General features: G+C 40.1%; 1 protein-coding gene and 1 pseudogene across 2 annotated transcripts in view; one reads left to right on the forward strand and one right to left on the reverse strand.

Moving 5' to 3' along the window:
• Positions 1-19,384, reverse strand: part of Rnf13 (ring finger protein 13) — a 94,743-nt gene that overhangs the window by 17,072 nt on the left and 58,287 nt on the right. For both annotated transcript variants that reach the window (XM_052180482.1, XM_052180481.1), the window contains 2 exons: positions 14,493-14,583; positions 11,884-11,989 (listed from right to left, as the gene is read on the reverse strand). In XM_052180482.1, coding sequence (XP_052036442.1) covers positions 11,884-11,989; positions 14,493-14,583 — 197 coding nt within the window. The remainder of the gene's footprint in view (positions 1-11,883; positions 11,990-14,492; positions 14,584-19,384) is intronic.
• Positions 8,724-9,550, forward strand: LOC127682458 (60S ribosomal protein L10-like; annotated as a pseudogene).

Genomic DNA, 19,384 nt, shown 5'->3' on the forward strand with positions numbered 1-19,384 from the left:
ACCTAGACCCCCAAGATCTCTCAGACACTGGGCCACCAAACAGGCAGTACACACCAGCTGATATGAGGCCCCCCCAACACACATACAGTAGAGGAATGCCGGGTCTGGGTTTAGTCAGAGAAGATGCACCTAACCCTCAAGAGACTGGAGGCCCCAGGGAGTGGGAAGGCCCGGTGAGGAGTGGGTGGGGGGAATCCTCATGGAGATGCGGGGAGGAGGTATGGGATGTGGAACAGTCAGAGGGTGGACCAGGAGGAGGATTAAAAAAAGATTTTATCTGGAGTGTAAAAAAAGATTAAATAAAAAATGTAAATAATAGTAGTGTTCTATTGCTTAGCATTGTTTTAGAAAACCTACAACACATGGAATGTTTTTAAAAAAATCTAAGAATACAAAAAAGACAACTATAGTCAAAGCTGAATTTTGTGAATTTTGTGAATATACTGAAAGCATTAAATTATGCATTTTAAATGTTAATTTTATGCTGTGTAAATAGTATTTTTTTTAAGCTAGACAAATCCACAAACTTAAATGAAGAACATGTAGCTGTATTCTCCACATATGTGAACAGCATTATAAAATGTGACTACAAGAGGATGTCACACAACAGTTGTGTAAGGATTACCTAAGGATTCATAACAGGTTTCTAACCCCAGTACAACTGAATTAGAAATAAATATGAAAAGATCCTGGAAAATATGTGTCAGAAATCTAAAACTTTAATAAAGTAATCCATGAATCACAAAACAACTCTAGTAGGTAAGGGGTTTCTAGTGAAGCCTCTTTACCACCTAGAATCTCAGCAGCCCAGAAAAGAGCATGAATTATGAAGGAAGGTGAAATTCTAACTCACTGGAGAAAGAGCAAGCTTTTCACTGGACCCCACATTAGACAACCTGAAGTACTCAACTATCTGAAGCAGCTTTGAGATGCTGTGGGCTGAACAGCAGCCACACTGATGGTAGGCTGACACATAGACATGTATGCCAATTTAAAACACAAGTGGCCAAAGAACAAACAGAAAAAGGCTAGAACTGAGTCTCCTTCACCTAGAAGGAAAAACAAAAGAATGTCTTACAATAAGGATGACACTTTAAATAACTTGTACAGCCTGGTTTCAACGACTTACCTACAAATACTCCCTTCACCTATGTCTTGGGGAACACTGCAGAAGAGGGCAAAAAGATTCTTAGGAGTTAAAGAATTAGGACATTTGCTGTGAAATTGTATCTCCTAGTAATTCCAGAAAGTGCACCATAAAATCTCACTGAGACTCCTGCCCAAATGTGAGCTGAACAAGGTCGACTACACTAAACATAGCAAACTACATGACAAAAAGCAGCCGAGGGAAGCTGCAGTGGGAGAGATGGTCGGTGGGTCCTCCCTGGGAGGAGCACACCGACTGCTTGTCTAAGGCCAAATGGTCAGCCTAAAAACATGCATAGGAGAAGTGCTATATGCACTGAATGGGTTATATTTAGGAATATGTGTGTGTGCATGTATGTATTGTATACATACTCATGCATGAATAACAGTTTAAAGAAAGAGGGCATGAATTTGAAGGAAGGTAGGGAAGGGTATATAGTAGAGTTTGAAGGGAGGAAAGGGAATGGAGAAATGTAATCATATTATAATCTCAAAAATAAAAATACAAATCTTTTTAGAGAGAGAGAGAGAGAGAGAGAGAGAGAGAGAGAGAGAGAGAGAGAGAGAGAGAAGATTCACCTAAATCCCCTAAGGGGCAATACAAGTTAATTTAAGGAAAAAGAAGAAAGGATTTTTTTTTTTTTTTTTTTTAAGGCAGGTGGTACATGCCTTTAATGCCAGCATTTGGGGAGGCAAAGGTGGGTAGTTCTCTATGAATTCAATGCCAGCCTGGTCTACAAAGTGAGTTCCAGGATATCAGGGCTGTTATACAGAAAAACCCTGTCTCAATAACAAACAAGGAAAAAAATAATTTGTATTTTGCTCACTGAGAATATATAGATCTCAAAGCAGTAAGAGTCTGGTTTATTATGGATGCAGAACTTAAGTCTGCTTCTTGGAAAGACAAATCACATAAACATCTAACAACAATGCAAGGCACAGATGGCCAAGGATAAAGAGAACTCACTCCACATATGACAAAAAATTCTCTTAAAACTGTTAGTGAAGTTTATGAATAACAGAAACTACTGTCTTACTATGCTGAAAATAACTTCTTATAAATATAATTAGAAGTTGAGGCCTCCAAGGAAAAATGGAGGACTTTAAGCACATGACTGCTTAAAGAGACATCAGGAGAAGAAAGGAGAAGTCAGCCTTGGAAACTCAGAATGGCAGTGAGGGAGCCAGAGAGACAATGGGAAGGAAGTGATGGGAGAGACTGAGGAAAGGTAGGCTGCACCAAATGTCTGCAGCCGTGGCCAACGGGGTGTGTGCAGGTGCATGCGCGTGCATGAGAGTGTGTGTGTGTGTGTGTGTGTGTGTGTGTGTGTGAGAGAGAGAGAGAGAGAGAGAGAGAGAGAGAGAGAGAGAGAGAGAGAGAGAGAGAGAGAGAGAGAGAAAGGGGGGACGGAGGGAGGGAGGGAGGAGGAGGAGGAGGAGGAGGAAAAGGAGAAGACAGGGCTCATCACTAAGCTGTGTGCCTCTGGGGAGAGGAGACTTTTCCTAGTCCCCAGGGCTTATAGCTCACCACCTCCAATGCAATCCTGGATTAGGTAAGAAGGATACCTCTGGCAACCAGTGAGGTAATAGAGAGGAACCCCGTTTTATCACCCTATAAGTAGGGGGTGAGTTCTTGACTGGGAGTCTGTATTTAAAGCTGAGCTAGCCTGGGAGGCTTGAGAATGAACAACCACAGGCAGGCAGCTGTCATTTCACAAGGTTCAGCCCTGGAACACTTCGAAAAGCAGAAGAGACAGATACTGACAAGCTTACACCGTGGGCTACGGGAGGGTTGGCTCAGGGGGTTAAGTAAATACGCCACCTTTGGTGGCTGGAGCGGGTTTATCGATGGAAATAACCACACAGTCTGATAGCCTGAGCATGGGCTCCAACTCTTCACTAGCCTAACTGCCAGTCATGACCACAGAACCCAGGAACTCTCAGTGCATTCCCCAGCATGGGGAGAAGTACATAAATCGTGAACATATGAACACAGGTCTTTCCTCTGGACACATCTCAAAGCTATGGCTGCTGCTTATGTATCTGACACATTTGAGAGATGCCCCCGCTAGAGCATTAGCCACCCTCTTGAATATAACCTTGGGAGTCTCAAAGAGTGAGAAAGATCGCCAATCCCACAGACTACTAAGCTAACTATGACCAGCAGAGGTCTATGGTACACAAAGAAAGTTCTATTAGTGGAGATACTTTGGTGGACCATCCAGATTCCCACAGGCTAGGAGAGAGGTGGAGGAGAATCAAGATACTGCAGGGAGAGACGGAACAGATGGAGCTGCAGAAAAGATCTTCCGAAATATAGGTGGAAAGGGAAAGTGACCCTTGGAAAGGCAGCCTGAAAGCGTTCTACGCAGCAAGACCAATGGGCTTCACAGAAGGTAACCAAATGGGCAGCTGAGCTGAGGGAAGATTTAGAAGAGTTGAGCTAGGAGTAAAAGTATGGACAAGTTAGCCATGGGAGGCAGGTTGAAAATGAGCTAGTGTGTGTGTGTGTGTGTGTGTGTGTGTCTGTCTGTCTGTCTGTCTTTCATCCACAGATCCAAGAGAACCTGGGCAGGTGGCTGACAACATGGCCCGCCCAGGAACATTAAAGCCAGGTAGTAAAACTATGTGCTACAAATGGCGCCCAGCAACAAACATGCATATATAACTAGTAAGGACTCCAATGCTTCATTCCTCACTGGCCCACTTTGCTCCCTATTTTTATTTGCTTTTGCTTTGTATGTTTATATACATGTGTATTTACATGTATGCACATGTGTGTCTAGGTGCACGTGTATGAATGTATGTGGAGGCCAGAGATAGAAAACAGTATCTACTTTGTTTGGGGGATTTTATTTTATTTTATTTTTGTAGTTGGTGGTGGTGTTTTTTTGTTTGTTTGGTTGGTTGGTTGGTTGGTTTGGGTTTTTTTGTTTGTATGTTTGAGTCAGAGTCTCACACGGAAACTGGAGCTCATACACACAGCCAGATGGGCCTCAAGAGATGATGTCACCTTCAGCCCGCGCCCAGCGCTCACCGGTGCTGGGATCCCAGGCAGGAGCTGTGCTGCATGTGCTGGAGTAAAGCCTGGTCATTCCGCTGCCCTTTGCACTGCTGACAGTGCCGTTGCTCTAACCTGCTTTTACTTTTACGTTTTCCTTTTCACATCAATTTGAGCAGCGAATTGTGATTTTTTTAGAATAATATTCCTATTCATACATTCTTCTGGTTGCATGCCTTTTCGCTGTTAAGATGTTTTTCTTTTCTATCTTGCCTTTCCCACTGTTTCCCCCTCCACCCCCTTTGCTCTACTGTTAATCCTTTTCTACCTCGTATGTATCAGCTATGTCTTGTTTGGGACGTGCTTCTTCCTCCACACTCGCGCTATGGGCTCATGAGGAAGCTGCACATGCAGGAAGGAGCTGGTTGTCCTCACCGTGTGGGTTGCAGGGGTGAGGCTCGGAGTGCTGGGTGCTGTGACCGCCTGTGCTCCCTGCGTGTGCTCACGCGGCCAGGCTTGTATATTTGATCTCATTTATCTAACTTTGGTTTCCCACCCTGTCTTGATTGTGAAATCTACGCTCTTGAGTTGTATGTGATCTCATGCTTTCTTCAATTCCCTTCTATTACGTTATTCTCCTATTGCTTTTTAAATCTTGTTTCTCCTTCATTTTTCCTTTCCCCTGTTTTCTTCATTTCATTCACTTATCATTTTTATAATTATCTAAAACAGTTCTTCACAGCATATTCAGAATAGTCTTCCCATTACTATTTTATTATCATCAGTGATTAAGTGGGCTAAGGTCTCATCTGTTTTAATATATTTCTAGGTCCTATAAGGTTTGATGCTGTCTGTTTTTTATAAAAACTGGTAATGGGGATGGTGCCTTCAAGTAAAATATCCATAAATAAAACTGGATATCTAAATATGCAAATGTATAACATACACAAAAAATATTAAGGCATGAGTCCATTAAAATATCATGAGTCCATTAAAATATCCTAACTTTTCAGCCCCTGAATTAAATGCTGAAAGAAAATTCCAAAAGTTTAGTAGTAGAAATGATTAGTGACCTGAAACACAACATAAATATTCAGATTAATCATTTCAGAAACTGGAGGGGAAAATCAGCAAGAGAAGAAAAATCAGGAAGTTAAAAATATGGATAAAAATCATAATGTGCCGGATGGTGGTATCTCACGCCTGTAATCCCAGCACTTGGGAGGCAGAGGCAGGCGGATTTCTGAGTTTGAGGCCAGCCTGGTCTACAGAGTGAACTCCAGGACAGCCAGGGCTACACAGAGAAACCCTGTCTGGGGGGGAGGGGGGGAGCCTTAATTAGAAAGAATTAAAATAGTTTAAATTTTAAAAAAATGTTACAAACAGGGTCAGAAAAGAAATGTAGATTTAAGAAGCTAAATAGAAATATTTGAAAATTTCAAGAAAAAGATCACACAGTGGAAAGCACCAATAGTATACTTGAGCAACCAGAAGAAAGGATGTAAGACACAAAGACACAGCTGGGCAAATGGTACACTGAAATATCCTGAGGATAACTAGATGGGCTGGCCATGCCCGAGACTGCTGAGATACACTCAAGAAACCAGCCGGAGGCTATAGGATAGGAGCGGAGATAAGAACGAAGGCTCCGGAGATGCATGTGTGTACACACCACACAAAAATATTAGAATAAAGCACTTAAAGAAACTGAGAATTACTATTGTGAAAAATGGTCAACCCACTAAAAGACCTCTACAGACTCAGTGCAATCTTACCAAAATTCTAAGGCCATTCTTATTCACAGAAAAAGAAAAAATACTTAAAAATTCATATGGAAACACAAAGCAGAAAGCCAAAGAAATCCTGAGCAAATAAAAAATGCTGGAGGCATTTCATCATCATCCTCACACCTGATCTGAAGTTATACCACAAAGCGATGGCAATACAAACAACACAGTACTGTGCAGAACCAGGCAGATAGCAGAGTGAAGCAAACGACCCAGATATAACCCACACAACCACTACTGCATGGTCTTTGACAAATGGTTTTAAAACAATAGTGGAGAAAAGATGCCTCCTCAACAAATGGTGCAAGAAATGTAGGCTATCCACATACAGAAGAATGAAACCAGACCTCTTACTTCATTTTGCACAAAAATCAGCTCTAAGTGGACCAAAGATTTTAATGTAAAACTTGAAACTCTGAAGCTGTTAAAAGGTAGGCTACGTAGATAGCTTAATCCAGTGTTCTCAACCTTCCTAATGCTGCAACCTTATAATACAGTTGCTCATTTTGTGTTGACCTACAACCATGAAATTACTTCATTGCTACTGTTATGAATCATTATGTACATATCTGATATGCAACCCCCAAAGGGGTCTCGACCCACAGATTGGGAGCTACTGGCTTGGTCAATAAAGAACAAGCACAAACACCTGAGTTTGATCCCGAGCCCACATAAAATAACCTAGTTGTGATGGCACACACTCCTAATCTCAGTACTGGGGAGCCAGGGTCAATGGAGTCATGGGGCTCACATGACAATCAGCCTTGCCTACCAGATAAATTCTAAGGTAGTAAAAGACCTCCCCAAAACTAACCCCCAAAAACAACAAAAGAAAAACAAGTAGAAATAAAAAACTCAAAACAACACAACATCAACAACAAACCTGTCTTAGTCAGGGTTTCTATTCGGGCACAAACATCATGACCAAGAAGCAAGTTGGAGAGGAAAGAATTTATTAAGCTTACACTTCTGCATTGCTGTTCATCACAAAAGGAAGTCAGGACTGGAACTCAGGCAAGTCAGGAAGCAGGAGCTGATGCAGAGGCCATGGAGGGATGTTTCTTACTGGCTTGCTTCCCCTGGCTTGCTCAGCCTGCTCTCTTATAGAACCCAAGAGCACCAGCCCAAAGGTAGTACCACCCACAAGGCACCCTCCCCCACTTGATCACTAATTGAGAAAATGCCCCACAGCTGGATCTCATGGAGGCACTTCCCAACTGAAGCTCCTTTCTCTGTGATAACTCCAGCCTGTGTCAAGTTGACACACAAAACTAGCCAGTACAATTGACCCCTTGTCAACTTGACACACAAATACATCACTATTAAGCCTCAACCCTTACTTTCTTATTCATCCCCAAGATCTAAATTACTTTAAAAGTCCCACAGTCTTTACATATTAAAAGTTCAATCACCTTAAAATGTCCAATATCTTTAAAATTCAAAGTCTTTTAAAAATTCAAAGTCTCTTAACTGTGAGCGCCACTAAAATACTTTTTTCCTTCAAGAGGGAAACATATCAGGGCACAGTCACAACCAAAAGCAAAACTCAAACTCCAATGTTTCAATGTCTGGGATCCAACTCACGATCTTCTGGGCTCCTCCAAGGGCGTGGGTCACTTTTCCAGCTCTGCCCTTTGTAGCACACAGCTTGTCTTCTAGGCTCCAGCTGCCTGTGCTCCACTGCTGCTGCTGTTCTTGGTGGTCATTGCATGGTACTGGCATCTCAAAAACATTGCTATCTTCCACTGTAATTAGGCTTCACCAATAGCCTCTCATAGGCTCTCTTCATGGTGACAAGCCTCTACTCCTATGCATGACCCCTTCATGCCTTCAAAACCAGTACCATCTGGGTGACTCTTTACACAGTACCAAGTCCAGCCACAGCACAAAATACAACTGTGGCTATCTCTGGAACACACTCTCTGTGCTCTCAGAAAACACTTCCCAGAAGATTTCACCTCAGTGATGCTGGTCTCTTCTTAATCACCGCTAATTTCTTAGCTCCAGCTAACCAGCATCAATAGTCCCAGTAACACAAAGTTTTGCTTTAGTGGTTCTGGTATCTTGTTAATCACAGCTGATTCTTTAGCCCCAGCTAACCAAAACCACAGAATCTTCACAATCAAAACATGGCCCCTTGCAGAGTCTTTAATCTTCCCTCTGAAATTTCACAAGCCAGGCCTCCATCTTTTGCACTGTCTTCCAAGCTCCTACAGAACTTTCCACCGAGCTTTTAATATTCTAATGGCTTTTATAGCTCAAAGTTCCAAAGTCCTTCCACAGTCCTCCCCAAAACATGGTCAGGTTGTCACAGGAATACCCCACTACGCTGGTACCAATTTGTCTTAGTCGGGGTTTCTATTCCTGCACAAACATCATGACCAAGAAGCAAGTTGGGGAGGAAAGGGTTTATTGAGTTTACACTTCCACGTTGCAGTTCATCATTAAAGGAAGTCAGGACTGGAACTCAAGCAGGTCAGGAAGCAGGAGCTGATGCAGAGGCCATGGAGAGATGTTCCTTACTGACTTGCTTCCCCTGGCTTGCTCAGCCTGCTCTCTTATAGAACCCAAGAGCACCAGCCCAAAGGTGGTACCACCCACAAGGGGCCCTCCCCCCTTGATCACTAATTGAGAAAATGCCCCACAGCTGGATCTCATGGAGGCACTTCCCAACTGAAGCTCCTTTCTCTGTGATAACTCCAGCCTGTGTCAACTTGACACACAAAACTAGCCAGTACAAAACCCAATAGCTTTTCTTCTAGTGTGCCACTGATAATCCCATTGTCATTATGGGCCACAGGTGTGTCCCTCATACTAAGATTCAAATCTTTGACTTGGGTTCGAAGAAGGCAAAAGTTGATGAATTCCCACTTTGTGGCCACATCATGTCAGATGTCTAAGAGCAGTTCTCTTCTGAAGCACCGGATATTGCTGGTATCAGTAGTAACAAATACATGGGAACGAATGATGTGGCAAAGGTGGCTTCCATATCCGAGTGAGGCTCAACTAACAGGATGCTGTCCTGTGCTAGAGTGTCAGGCTCCAGACAGGTATGTGTGGCACCTTCAGGAAGCCACAGGGCACAGTGACAAGGGTTCACACTGGCCAGGCTACTATCACTTACACCAAGCTGCAGAATGAGGAACGTGATAGAGGCTCAAGTTCCCTGCTTACCAGAAGAGCCACATCTCAAAGAAGTGGGGCTTCCCCAGGTTTAATACAGATGAATTTAAAGACATGGTTATGGAGAAGTGGCTCATTCGTGAGGCCTGTGGGGTCAAATATAACCCCAATCATGGTCCCCTGAACAAGTGGAGAGCCCTGCATTCCTGAGGGCTTCCACGGTGCTCTCCTATATTCTACCAAATCGTGTTCAGTCTTAAAAAAAAATAATGGAAAATATGGGGGAAAAGCACCTGCAGGACATCCAAGACTGTCCTCCGAACTCCACATGATATACACAGTGACACATACACAATTCACACATGGGGGAAGGAGGCAAAACACGTCAAGATTCCAGCTAAGGCAAGACGTTCTCAATGGTACTTAAGCCACTCAAGAAATAAAGTCAACAACTGACAAACAGAATCCCATGAAATCAAAAGGCATGAATACAGTGAACAGCTACATCTGTGAAAAAAAAATAGCCTAGCCTACACAAAGATAGAAATATCTTTCCTAGCTGTACATATGACAGAATTTATATCTAGATTATTAAAAGTTCAAAGACCATACAAGAAATCAAACAACCCAATCAATAAGTAGGCTAAAAAAAATGAAAAGACTGTTCTCAAAGCAGTCAACACAAATGGCTAATAACATTTTAAAGTGCTCAACTTCACAAACCATCAGAGAAATTCAAGTCAAAAGTATATTGGGATTCCATCTTACCACAGTCAAAATGTCAGTTATTAAAAAACCAATAATTACAAACACTGGCAAGGATATGTACAAATGTGAGGTCTTACTCCCTGCTAGTGGGAATATAAACTATTCTAGCCATTATATGGAGGTTAATTAATATGGAGGTTTCCAAAAGAGACTAATACTTATCTTCCATATGATCCATCTATAGATTGACATATCATAGAGAAACACACATCAATGTTAAATGCAGCAGTATTTATGGTAGCTCAAGTATAAAACCAATATAGGTATCTAACAACTTTGACATGGATAAAGAAACTGTTCACACACACACACACACACACACACACACACACATTTTTTTAGCCAACAAAAGTAACACCATTTTCAGGAAATTATGCAGCTGCACATAATTATATCAAACAAAGTAAGCTAATCACAAATACATGTCACTTCTGGTTCCTAAATTTTATTTAGATATACAAAATCATGAATATATACATATGCATAAGAATTGAAGTAAAGGGGTCTACAGACCAATGCAGGGAGAGAGGCATGGGAAAAAAGGGAAGGTGTTATAAAGACAAGTTCAACAACAATGTAGACATGCATAAAAACAGAGTACTTTTAGAGTTTGAATGGAGACACCCTCCATGGTGGAAAAGCCACTCTCAGAAGTCATACAATTGATTATCTACAAATTCCAGGGCCAGGATGAGCTACCGTCCTGAGTCATTAGCTGGGTACCCTGGGGCCTGCAAAGTAATACCAACTCTTCCCACTGCTGTTGGTTACCTCTCGTGGATACATGGTCAGTAAGACTGCACTGCTGAGCTGGCCACACCGCTAGTCATACATATTACATAGAGAAATTAAGCTAAAACTGAGGTGAGCGCTTCCTACCTGCGTTACAGAGGTACTATGCAGCTGCTGGGGGAGAGCTGTCATCAGCAGTCTACTCAGCAAACTGTACTTAGTATACCTTGCATACTACACTATACAGAGAAGACAAGCAAGACTGGGTGACTGATACTACTATGGTGACCTAACACTTCCTCTCTGGATTCAGGGCCTATTCCACAGGAGAAAACTCATGTCTAGGACTGTAGACCTGTAAAGCTGGTAGCTAAGGACTGGACAGATAGCTCAGCTGGTCAGAGCATTCGCTGTATAACCATGAGAACCTGCATTTGAATACCTATCACCCATATAAAATGCTGCAAACATGGCTACATGTTCCTTTAAGCCCAGCACTAGTACACAGACAAAGGCAGGTTCTGACAGCTCCCTCCTAACTATCTGAAACAGTGAGCTTTAGTTTAGTGCAAGGCCCTGTCTCAAGGCAAGGTGGAGAGTAGATGAAGACACTTAACACCTTCCTCAGGGCTCCACATTTGCACATATGGAAGCAGACATCCACATACTCACATACATGTACCACACATATACATCATACATACATACTTACACATACATACAAAAAAAGAAAAAGCTTGTGCTATGGAGATCATAGGCCTTAGTAGGGAAGCTATGCTTTTCTTTCGCTAACGAGATATGATATGACTTGCACATCACCTTCTAAATCTCTGCACTTATGCCACCAGTTAATGTTCCTGTCAGCTTTGGCCAAAGAATTTTGTAGTGGGAGGCAATTTTGCAAGGATGCTCAAAGCTCTGACAACACATGGCCTTTTGAGTATCTAGCCCTAGAAGGGACATCTACATATGTCCTCCGAGGCTCGGGAAGTGGAAGGAAGAGGAGTGACATGAAGTGCTGTCTTTGAGACATGACATGGCTGTCATATTCATGACTGTGTTACAGCTCTAGATAGAGGGGACAACAACATTAATATGGAGGTTCCCCTCCTACCTTTTCAGCAATCTCTTACCCATCTCCAGTTCCCCGTGCATAATAACTGTTCTTTCAGTTTATTTTTCTTTCACATTATATTTGCCTTTTCTAGGACTTTACATAAAAACTCATATTCAACATGTCTTATGTGGCTTCTCTTACTTAATTTTTCAATGATTTTTGGATCTACCCATAGTACTTTTATCATTATTAGAAGTCAACTGACTTACCATAAAAATGACTATTAGGATGAGGCAGATGCCCACTATGATGAGGAAGGGGATGAGATAGTACTCCAAAGGAAGACTCAGTTCTGGAACTAAGACAACGTGGCCCCTAGAAGAAAGAAAAATTAATAATTGAGAGTTAATAACAATTATCAAGTTGTATTAAAACAAAAAAATTAATGACATGGCCATTAAATTCAAATCTACTCTGCACACTCATTTTCTAAGATATGATTTACATAATTTGAGGCAGTGGTTCTCAACCAAAGGGTGGTGACCCCTTTAGGGATTGACTGACCCTTTCACAAGGGTCATCCAAGACCATCTGAAAATGCATACATTTACATTATGATTCATAAGAGTAGCAAAATTACAGTTATGAAGTAGCAATAAAAATAATTTTATGTCTGGGAGTCACAACATGTATTTAAGAGTTGCCCCATTAGAAAAGTTGAGAACCCTCAATTTAAAGGATGCTTTTTACATTTTTAAGTCTCTTTGGCATATTGTTCAGAATAATCCCTGGAGGAATATTATATACTGAATGCAATGAACTATGTAAAAGTTATATTTTATATATAACATCGGCATAAATAACAATCGTAGGGATGATTCAGAGATGGTTCAGAGGTTAAAAGTTCTTGCTGCTATTGCAGAGAACCCAATTTTAATTCCCAGCCCCCAAATGATGGCTCACAACCACCCATAACTCCAGTTATAGGGATCTAATACCTTCTTATGATTTCTACAGGCACCAGACATACACAGGATATATATTACGTACAAGGAAAAACAGAAAATAAAAATAATAAACCTTAAAACCAAACAAAAAATCAGTATTACCTCTAGTAGCATGTAATAAAAACCTCAGCCTCATTCATTATTTCCATCAACATAAACCTCTTACAGTCTGAGGCTGGAGAGAGGCAGCTCAATGCTTAAGACCACTTTCTGGTCTTACAGAGGAATGGGGTTCAATCTCTAACATCTGTATCGGGTGACTGCAAGCGCCTCTAACTCCAATACAGAGAACCTCCATGGGTATGAGATATGTACATGGTGCACATATGTGTACATAGGCAAACATTTATGAATATAAAATAAAAATAAATACATCTTTTTTTTTATAGCTACTCTAGAGCAGGGGTTCTCAACCTTCCTAATTCTGGAACCCTTAGTCCCTCTTACTGTAATGATCCCAACCATAAAATTATATCATTGTTACTTCATACCTGTAATTTTGCTATAAATCATAATGTAAATAGCTTATATCCAAGGTATCTGATATGTGCAACCCAAAGGTTGACAAACCCTGCTCTAAATAGTGACACAAATTATACTGCCCTCCCCTTATATACTTCACCCATTGTACCTGGTACAACAGACACAGCCCCTGGACCCCTGCATTTGTCTATGAGATGTGGAATGAAAGAAAATCTCATCAAGGAATTCAAAAGAGTAATTTCTTCTACATTTTCATGTTATCCACTGTTTGGCTGAAAGCATTACAGAAATATGTATGTTGTGGAGATTGGAATCTGAGACTATCAAATATCTCATTTCTCTTAGATATAACCATACTGTTGGTTATATTCTATAAGATGAAAACAATGATCAGAATTATTCACTGTATTCATGAATGGCCACATTTTACATGGTATGAAGGCACTGCTCGACAGCTCTGTAGTCTAAGCAGAGGTCTGCAGTGCTCAGCAGTGTGCTGTCCATCGGGAGGACTGGAGGACTAGACCAGGCGTTTTAGCCATAGTCTCCTGCTACTTACTGCTAGGTCGTTCTTTTCCTAATTGGACTCATGTCTTTGACAAGACCAGTATGCCCTCTTAATCTCTGAACCATTTCTCCTTCCCCCAATATACTATTATTGTTAACAGTGTCTAAGTAACTAGACTGTAGCATTAAAAATTAAAGTAAAACTGATACTTTATAAAATGATTAAAACCCAGAAACCTATTTTGAAACAAATGATCTCGTTAATGAATAAGGCAGATACCTACTACTCTAATAGTCAGAGTGATGTTAAAGCAATTTTCAAGGCATTTGCAAGACAGAAAGCAACTTGAAGAAGAAAAATTAGAAAGGAAAGGTGAAGCTGTTCATATGTGTAATGGAAAAATTGTCAACCATAATTTTGGCAATCACACACCATATAACATAAGCTTTTATTTTTGCAAATAAGTTCTTTATAGCAAATGCAAAGAAACGGAGAGTCTGCCAGTAATTGCAAACAATAAAATATCTCATCATAAACTTAAACATTAAAAACTATAAAATGGAAAGTCTATCTTTTTGGTAACACTGATGCCAACATTAGCAACACACTGTAGCATGAACATAATTTTAATACATAATTGACTTTGCATTTGATACAAAATAAAAACAATTTTTTACAATAGCTTGTATTAAGAAGAGATAATTTAGCACAGTCTATTAGCATATTATAAAACAATCTTTTCCAGGGCAGTCAGGGAAACATAGTGAGACCCTGTCTCTAACTAAATAAGCAAATGTCAATATAACTATGATTATATAATTCTATTCTACAGTAAGGAACAATCTGAAGTTACATAATGTTTCTGATATACATTACTTACCCTTTTTCATATGTGAATTCATCTTTCAGGGAATTCGCTGATGACTCACCAATAAAGACAGATGGAATGTCAATTTTCTTTAATGTATCAACTGTATAAAAGAACAGTAAGTTTATAACAAGGCAATACTTAAGGGTCTCTCTAAGAGCAGCAAATGCAATTAGAAATAATTACACAAAAATTCCCTGGTACATGTTCACTTAGTTCTTGCAACAGGCTTACAAGGTAGAGAGTTTTTATCTTTAATATTTTCCTTTGACTTACTCTTCTACAAAAAAAGAAAAAGCCTTTAACTATTAAAGAAAAAGAGGGCAAAATTTTAGCCTTCCTTCCCAAACATAACTTTGATTCCTAAGTACAGAGGAAAATGTATTTTATATACTCATTTCAAAGACAGAAACAAGCCACCAGTGTAAGAAGTCTCCACTCAGAGGAGGCTAACAGGCAACACCATATTTCTGCTCTCAAGGGAAATGGTGACAGATTACCTGGCATGAGGCAAGGAGCTAGGGAGTTCAAGTTCCTCCTAGACATCCTAAGAAAGTTGACCCTGACCTCCATATTTAAAACAAAAATAAAATGCCACCAAAATTTTTTTTTGAAAAATTCTTTTAAATTCTGTCTCCTGAGAGGCTCTGCCAGTACCTGACAAATACAGAGGTGGATGCTCTCAGCCAACCATTGGACTGAGCACAAGGTCCCCAATGGAGGAGCTAGAGAAAGGACCGAAGGAGCTGAAGGAGCTTGCAGCCCCATAGGAGGAACAGCAATATGTACCAACCAGCACCCCCAGAGCTCCCAGGAACTAAACCTCCAACCAAAGAGTTCACATGGAGGGACCCATGGCTCCAGCTGCATATGTAGCAGAGGATAGCCTTGTTGGACATCAAAGGGAGGAGAGGCCCTTGGTCCTGAGAAAGCTAGATGCCCCAGTGTAGGGGAATGCCAGGATAGGGAAGTGGAGTGTGTGGGTTGGTGAGCAGGGGGAGGGGGATAGGATAGGGGGTTTTCTGAGGGAATACCAGGAAAGGGAATAACATTTGAAATGCAAATAAAGAAAATATCTAATAAAAAATTACCTACTATTCAGGTATGTAAATAAAATAATCAGAAACCAAATAAAAACAATCTTTGCAGAGAGAGTATTTTATTTACATACACAATTCAGGTATGTAAATAAAATAATCAGAAACCAAATAAAAACAATCTTTTGCAGAGAGGGATTTGATGGGGACAGCTTATTTAAGTATGTGTTCCAAAGTCTTTCAATGTCTGCATAGTAGCTGTGGGTCTCTGTATCTGTTCCCATCTGCTGCAGGAGGAGGCTTCTCTGATGGTGGCTGAGCAAGGCACTGATCTGTGAGCTCAGCAGAGTGTCATTAGGAGTCATTTTATTACTAGTTTTTCTTTTATTTTGAGACCAGGATTTTTTGGCTTTATCTTAGGTTCTAGTCTCAGGTTCTGGTCACCCAAACAGTGTCTAGTATGAGTTCTGGTTCTGCAGTAAACCTTAAGTCACTAAGCGATTGGTTGTTTATTTTCACAAGCTTTGTGGCACCATTGCCTCAGACTGTCTTACAGGTGGGACATCTTATGAGGAGGTGGGAAGTGCGTAAGACTCAGAGGGGACATGGAGGACAAACGAGGCCTCTACAGCAACGTGAGGAGAGCTCATAAAAACTCTCTTTCTCTCTCTCTCTCTCTTTCCCCCATACCCCACCACCCCCGTGTGTGTGTGTGTGTGTGTGTGTGTGTGTGTGTGTGTGTGTGTGTGTGTGAAAGTTAGGTAGGAAGAAAAGGGGAAAGGATCTGGAAGGACATAAGGGACCTTAGCCCCAAGACCTTAGCACAACTGACTGTAGGAACAAAGTGCCCATTAGGCTGTAAAACTCAGCATGCAGACAGCACCACCTGCCAAAACTAAAGCAAAAACCTAACCCATCAAAGTCCATAGTTATGGGAAAGTCTCAAAATGTACTAACCTTGCTTTTTGGCCTTTATAGTTCTGCTTCTGGCTAATTATTCTTGTTAGCCGAGGTATGTCAACCCAGGGCATAGTTTTTGTGCTTAATAGCTTGCCCAGAGAAAGGTTTGAGACTATACTGGGATCTTGAACAATAAACAATAATACTAAATAAAAAAGACTTTCTATTGCTTTAAACCCATGTCTGAGCAGTCATCCTTGGTGATTATATTCCACTACAATCATGGCTTCCAATTCAGTGTTTTTTATGGGATTTCTGGGTGTCTGATTGAATGAATCTCTGATTCTTGTGCCTTCTCTTGGGCCCTTTTCTGTCTGTTGATTTGTCTTATCCAACTTTGATCATACTTTTTGAATGGATGGATGGATGGATGGATGGATGGATGGATGGAAACCTAGCCACTAGAGTAACAGTTAACAACTGAATGCCTTATGCCTACAGGGAAAGGGAAAATCAGTTTTCAGTGGGTATTTCTACCACTCCAGGAGAGGTCACATATTCAATAATTAAACTCTACAGATTTTGTGTCTGCTTTTATTTGGTTTCAGTTTGGTGGTATGGGGGGAGCATTTTATCTTCTTGGTTTGGGGGAGGCATATAATTATATTGGGTTTTTGCTTATATTTTGGAAAGAGCTAAAAATTATAAGGGTAGGGAAGGGGAGAGGATATGGAAAAACTTGAAGGAGGAAAACCGTGAACAAAATCTATTTAAATTTAAATTTTTAAATAATAAAATATTTGTATAATATTATTTTAAAAATATATAAATATATAATATAAAATATAATAATAAAATAATATGATAGCAAAAAAACCCAAATCTTTTTAATATTACTAACTAAAAAGCAGTTAGTTTCACTATGTGTGAGTTAATCAAGGGAAAGTGCTTTGTTTGTTTGTTTGTTTGTTTGTTTGTAAGAAGGAAGTTAGTTCTCTTTCTCTACCTGCTCTCACTCTTGCTAGCTCTCACTGGCAGTGGAGCCTACTTCTTCAGCATCCCAGCATACATTAACGCCCATCTAAGACATCCACCCCCATGTACTGAACCAGATTCTTGGACCTTCCATTGGTAGACAGCCATTTTTAGACTAGCTGGACTAGACTGGAAGCCATTCTAATAAATCTTCTTTCTGTGTATAGATTCATTCTATATGTTCTTTTCGTCTAGAGAACCCTGACTAATACTAATACTAGTACTAGTACTAATACTTTTCTTTAACTTTATTGAGGCAGGGTCTTTTTTTTTGTTTCTGCAGGGCCATGTAGTCCAGGCTGGCTGGCTCATAGGCTTCTGATTGACTCTCCTGTCTCTGCTTCCTATTTCATTGTAGGAGTGTTGGGATTACCAATGCACATTACTACAGCTTGCATTTCATAAGGGTTTGAACTCAGATTGCTCAGTCTAATGAGTCATATTACCAACCCCTAAATTTTATTCTAACGGAGCTTAGAATTATATTCCCTTCATAAAAAAATGTTATTCTTCCATGAAGATACTATGATAAAGTAGCAAGATTTGACTTGAGACTACTGACTTGTAATTATTAGAAATAATATTTTCTGAACTATGATATTAAGAATGATACAGAATTTTAATAAGATGCTTGAGTTTGAATTAGAATTGTGGCCAAAGGATGCCTTCTTTTTATTTTGCCAGTAATATATACAGGTCACTAATGTGACTGAGTTAGAATGTGTCAACTGAGATTTTAAAAAGAATTAAAAGAAAGTATTTTAAAAGGATAAAAGAATACAATTAAATCTACAGTACCTTTTGCACAACAAAGGAAAAAAATCAGTAGACTTTAAGAGACAGCCTATAGGATGACAGAAAATACTTGCAAGCTAAAGGTCTGACAATATAAGGAAATCCAAAATCTCACTAGCAAAAAAGTCTAAATACCCTGATTCTGAAATGGGCAAGAAGCCCAAACGGACGTTTCTCAAGAGCAGTTCTAGTGTGCTAGCAATGAGGATGCACTATGTATTCCAAAAACAAAAATAAGTGCTTAAGATGTTTTGCCACTGAGAACTAACAAATGGTCAAGGTGATGCCTACGTAATATGTACATGTTATAGGTTTCATGAGAACAGCATTGCCTTGTTGGATGCATAACCCCACTTCACTCACAAATCTTGTGCTGCCCATGACATGGCTGTCAGGCTGTGCTGAAATGCTAGGACATTTTAGAGTCTGTTTTGCAGACTCCTTAATCATCACAGTCCTGACTGTGAAATCATTCAATATAAATAAAGGAACACATTAGATTTTAAATATAACTTCGCCTTACCATATTAGAAGTAAGGAAAGTCAATAGGAAAACACTTTCCATAGGGTATAAAGATTGATTTGCCTATCTGCTATTTATTGAAGATGGGGCTGTTTAGAGTCCTAAATATATTCCAGTGCACCATCTCAGTCCATACCTTCATGTCACCTTTTGTTCCAAGAAAACTCTTTGTTCTACCTCTGCATATGTAATAAATCATTGAAAGCTCACTAGTAAAAGACATAATGGTATAAAACTAAATGTAAATAAAAGATCTTATAACCATGAATGTGGTCAATAAACAACTGCAATTAGAGAGATTTTATTAAAGTTTAGGCAGCATAAAGGGGAAATGAGAAAAATAGGGATAGACTAACTGGGGAGGAAAAGGGAAGGCATGACAGAGAGAGAGAAAAGGGAAAGAGAGTCAAATACCAATCTGGAGGTTTCAAAATGCCATCATGAAACACATGCTTATTCAAAAATATATACACAATATATGTGCACATGCATACATACACACAGAAATACATACACACATGTAATTTTTAATGGAGTTATATCACACATGATGACAATGGTCTCCCCAAGTGGTAACCTAACAAAAACCCCAGTGCAAGATGTCAAAACTCTAC

This window comes from Apodemus sylvaticus, chromosome 4 (genome assembly GCF_947179515.1).
Source record: "Apodemus sylvaticus chromosome 4, mApoSyl1.1, whole genome shotgun sequence".
In the NCBI taxonomy this organism is placed as follows: Eukaryota; Metazoa; Chordata; class Mammalia; order Rodentia; family Muridae; genus Apodemus; species Apodemus sylvaticus.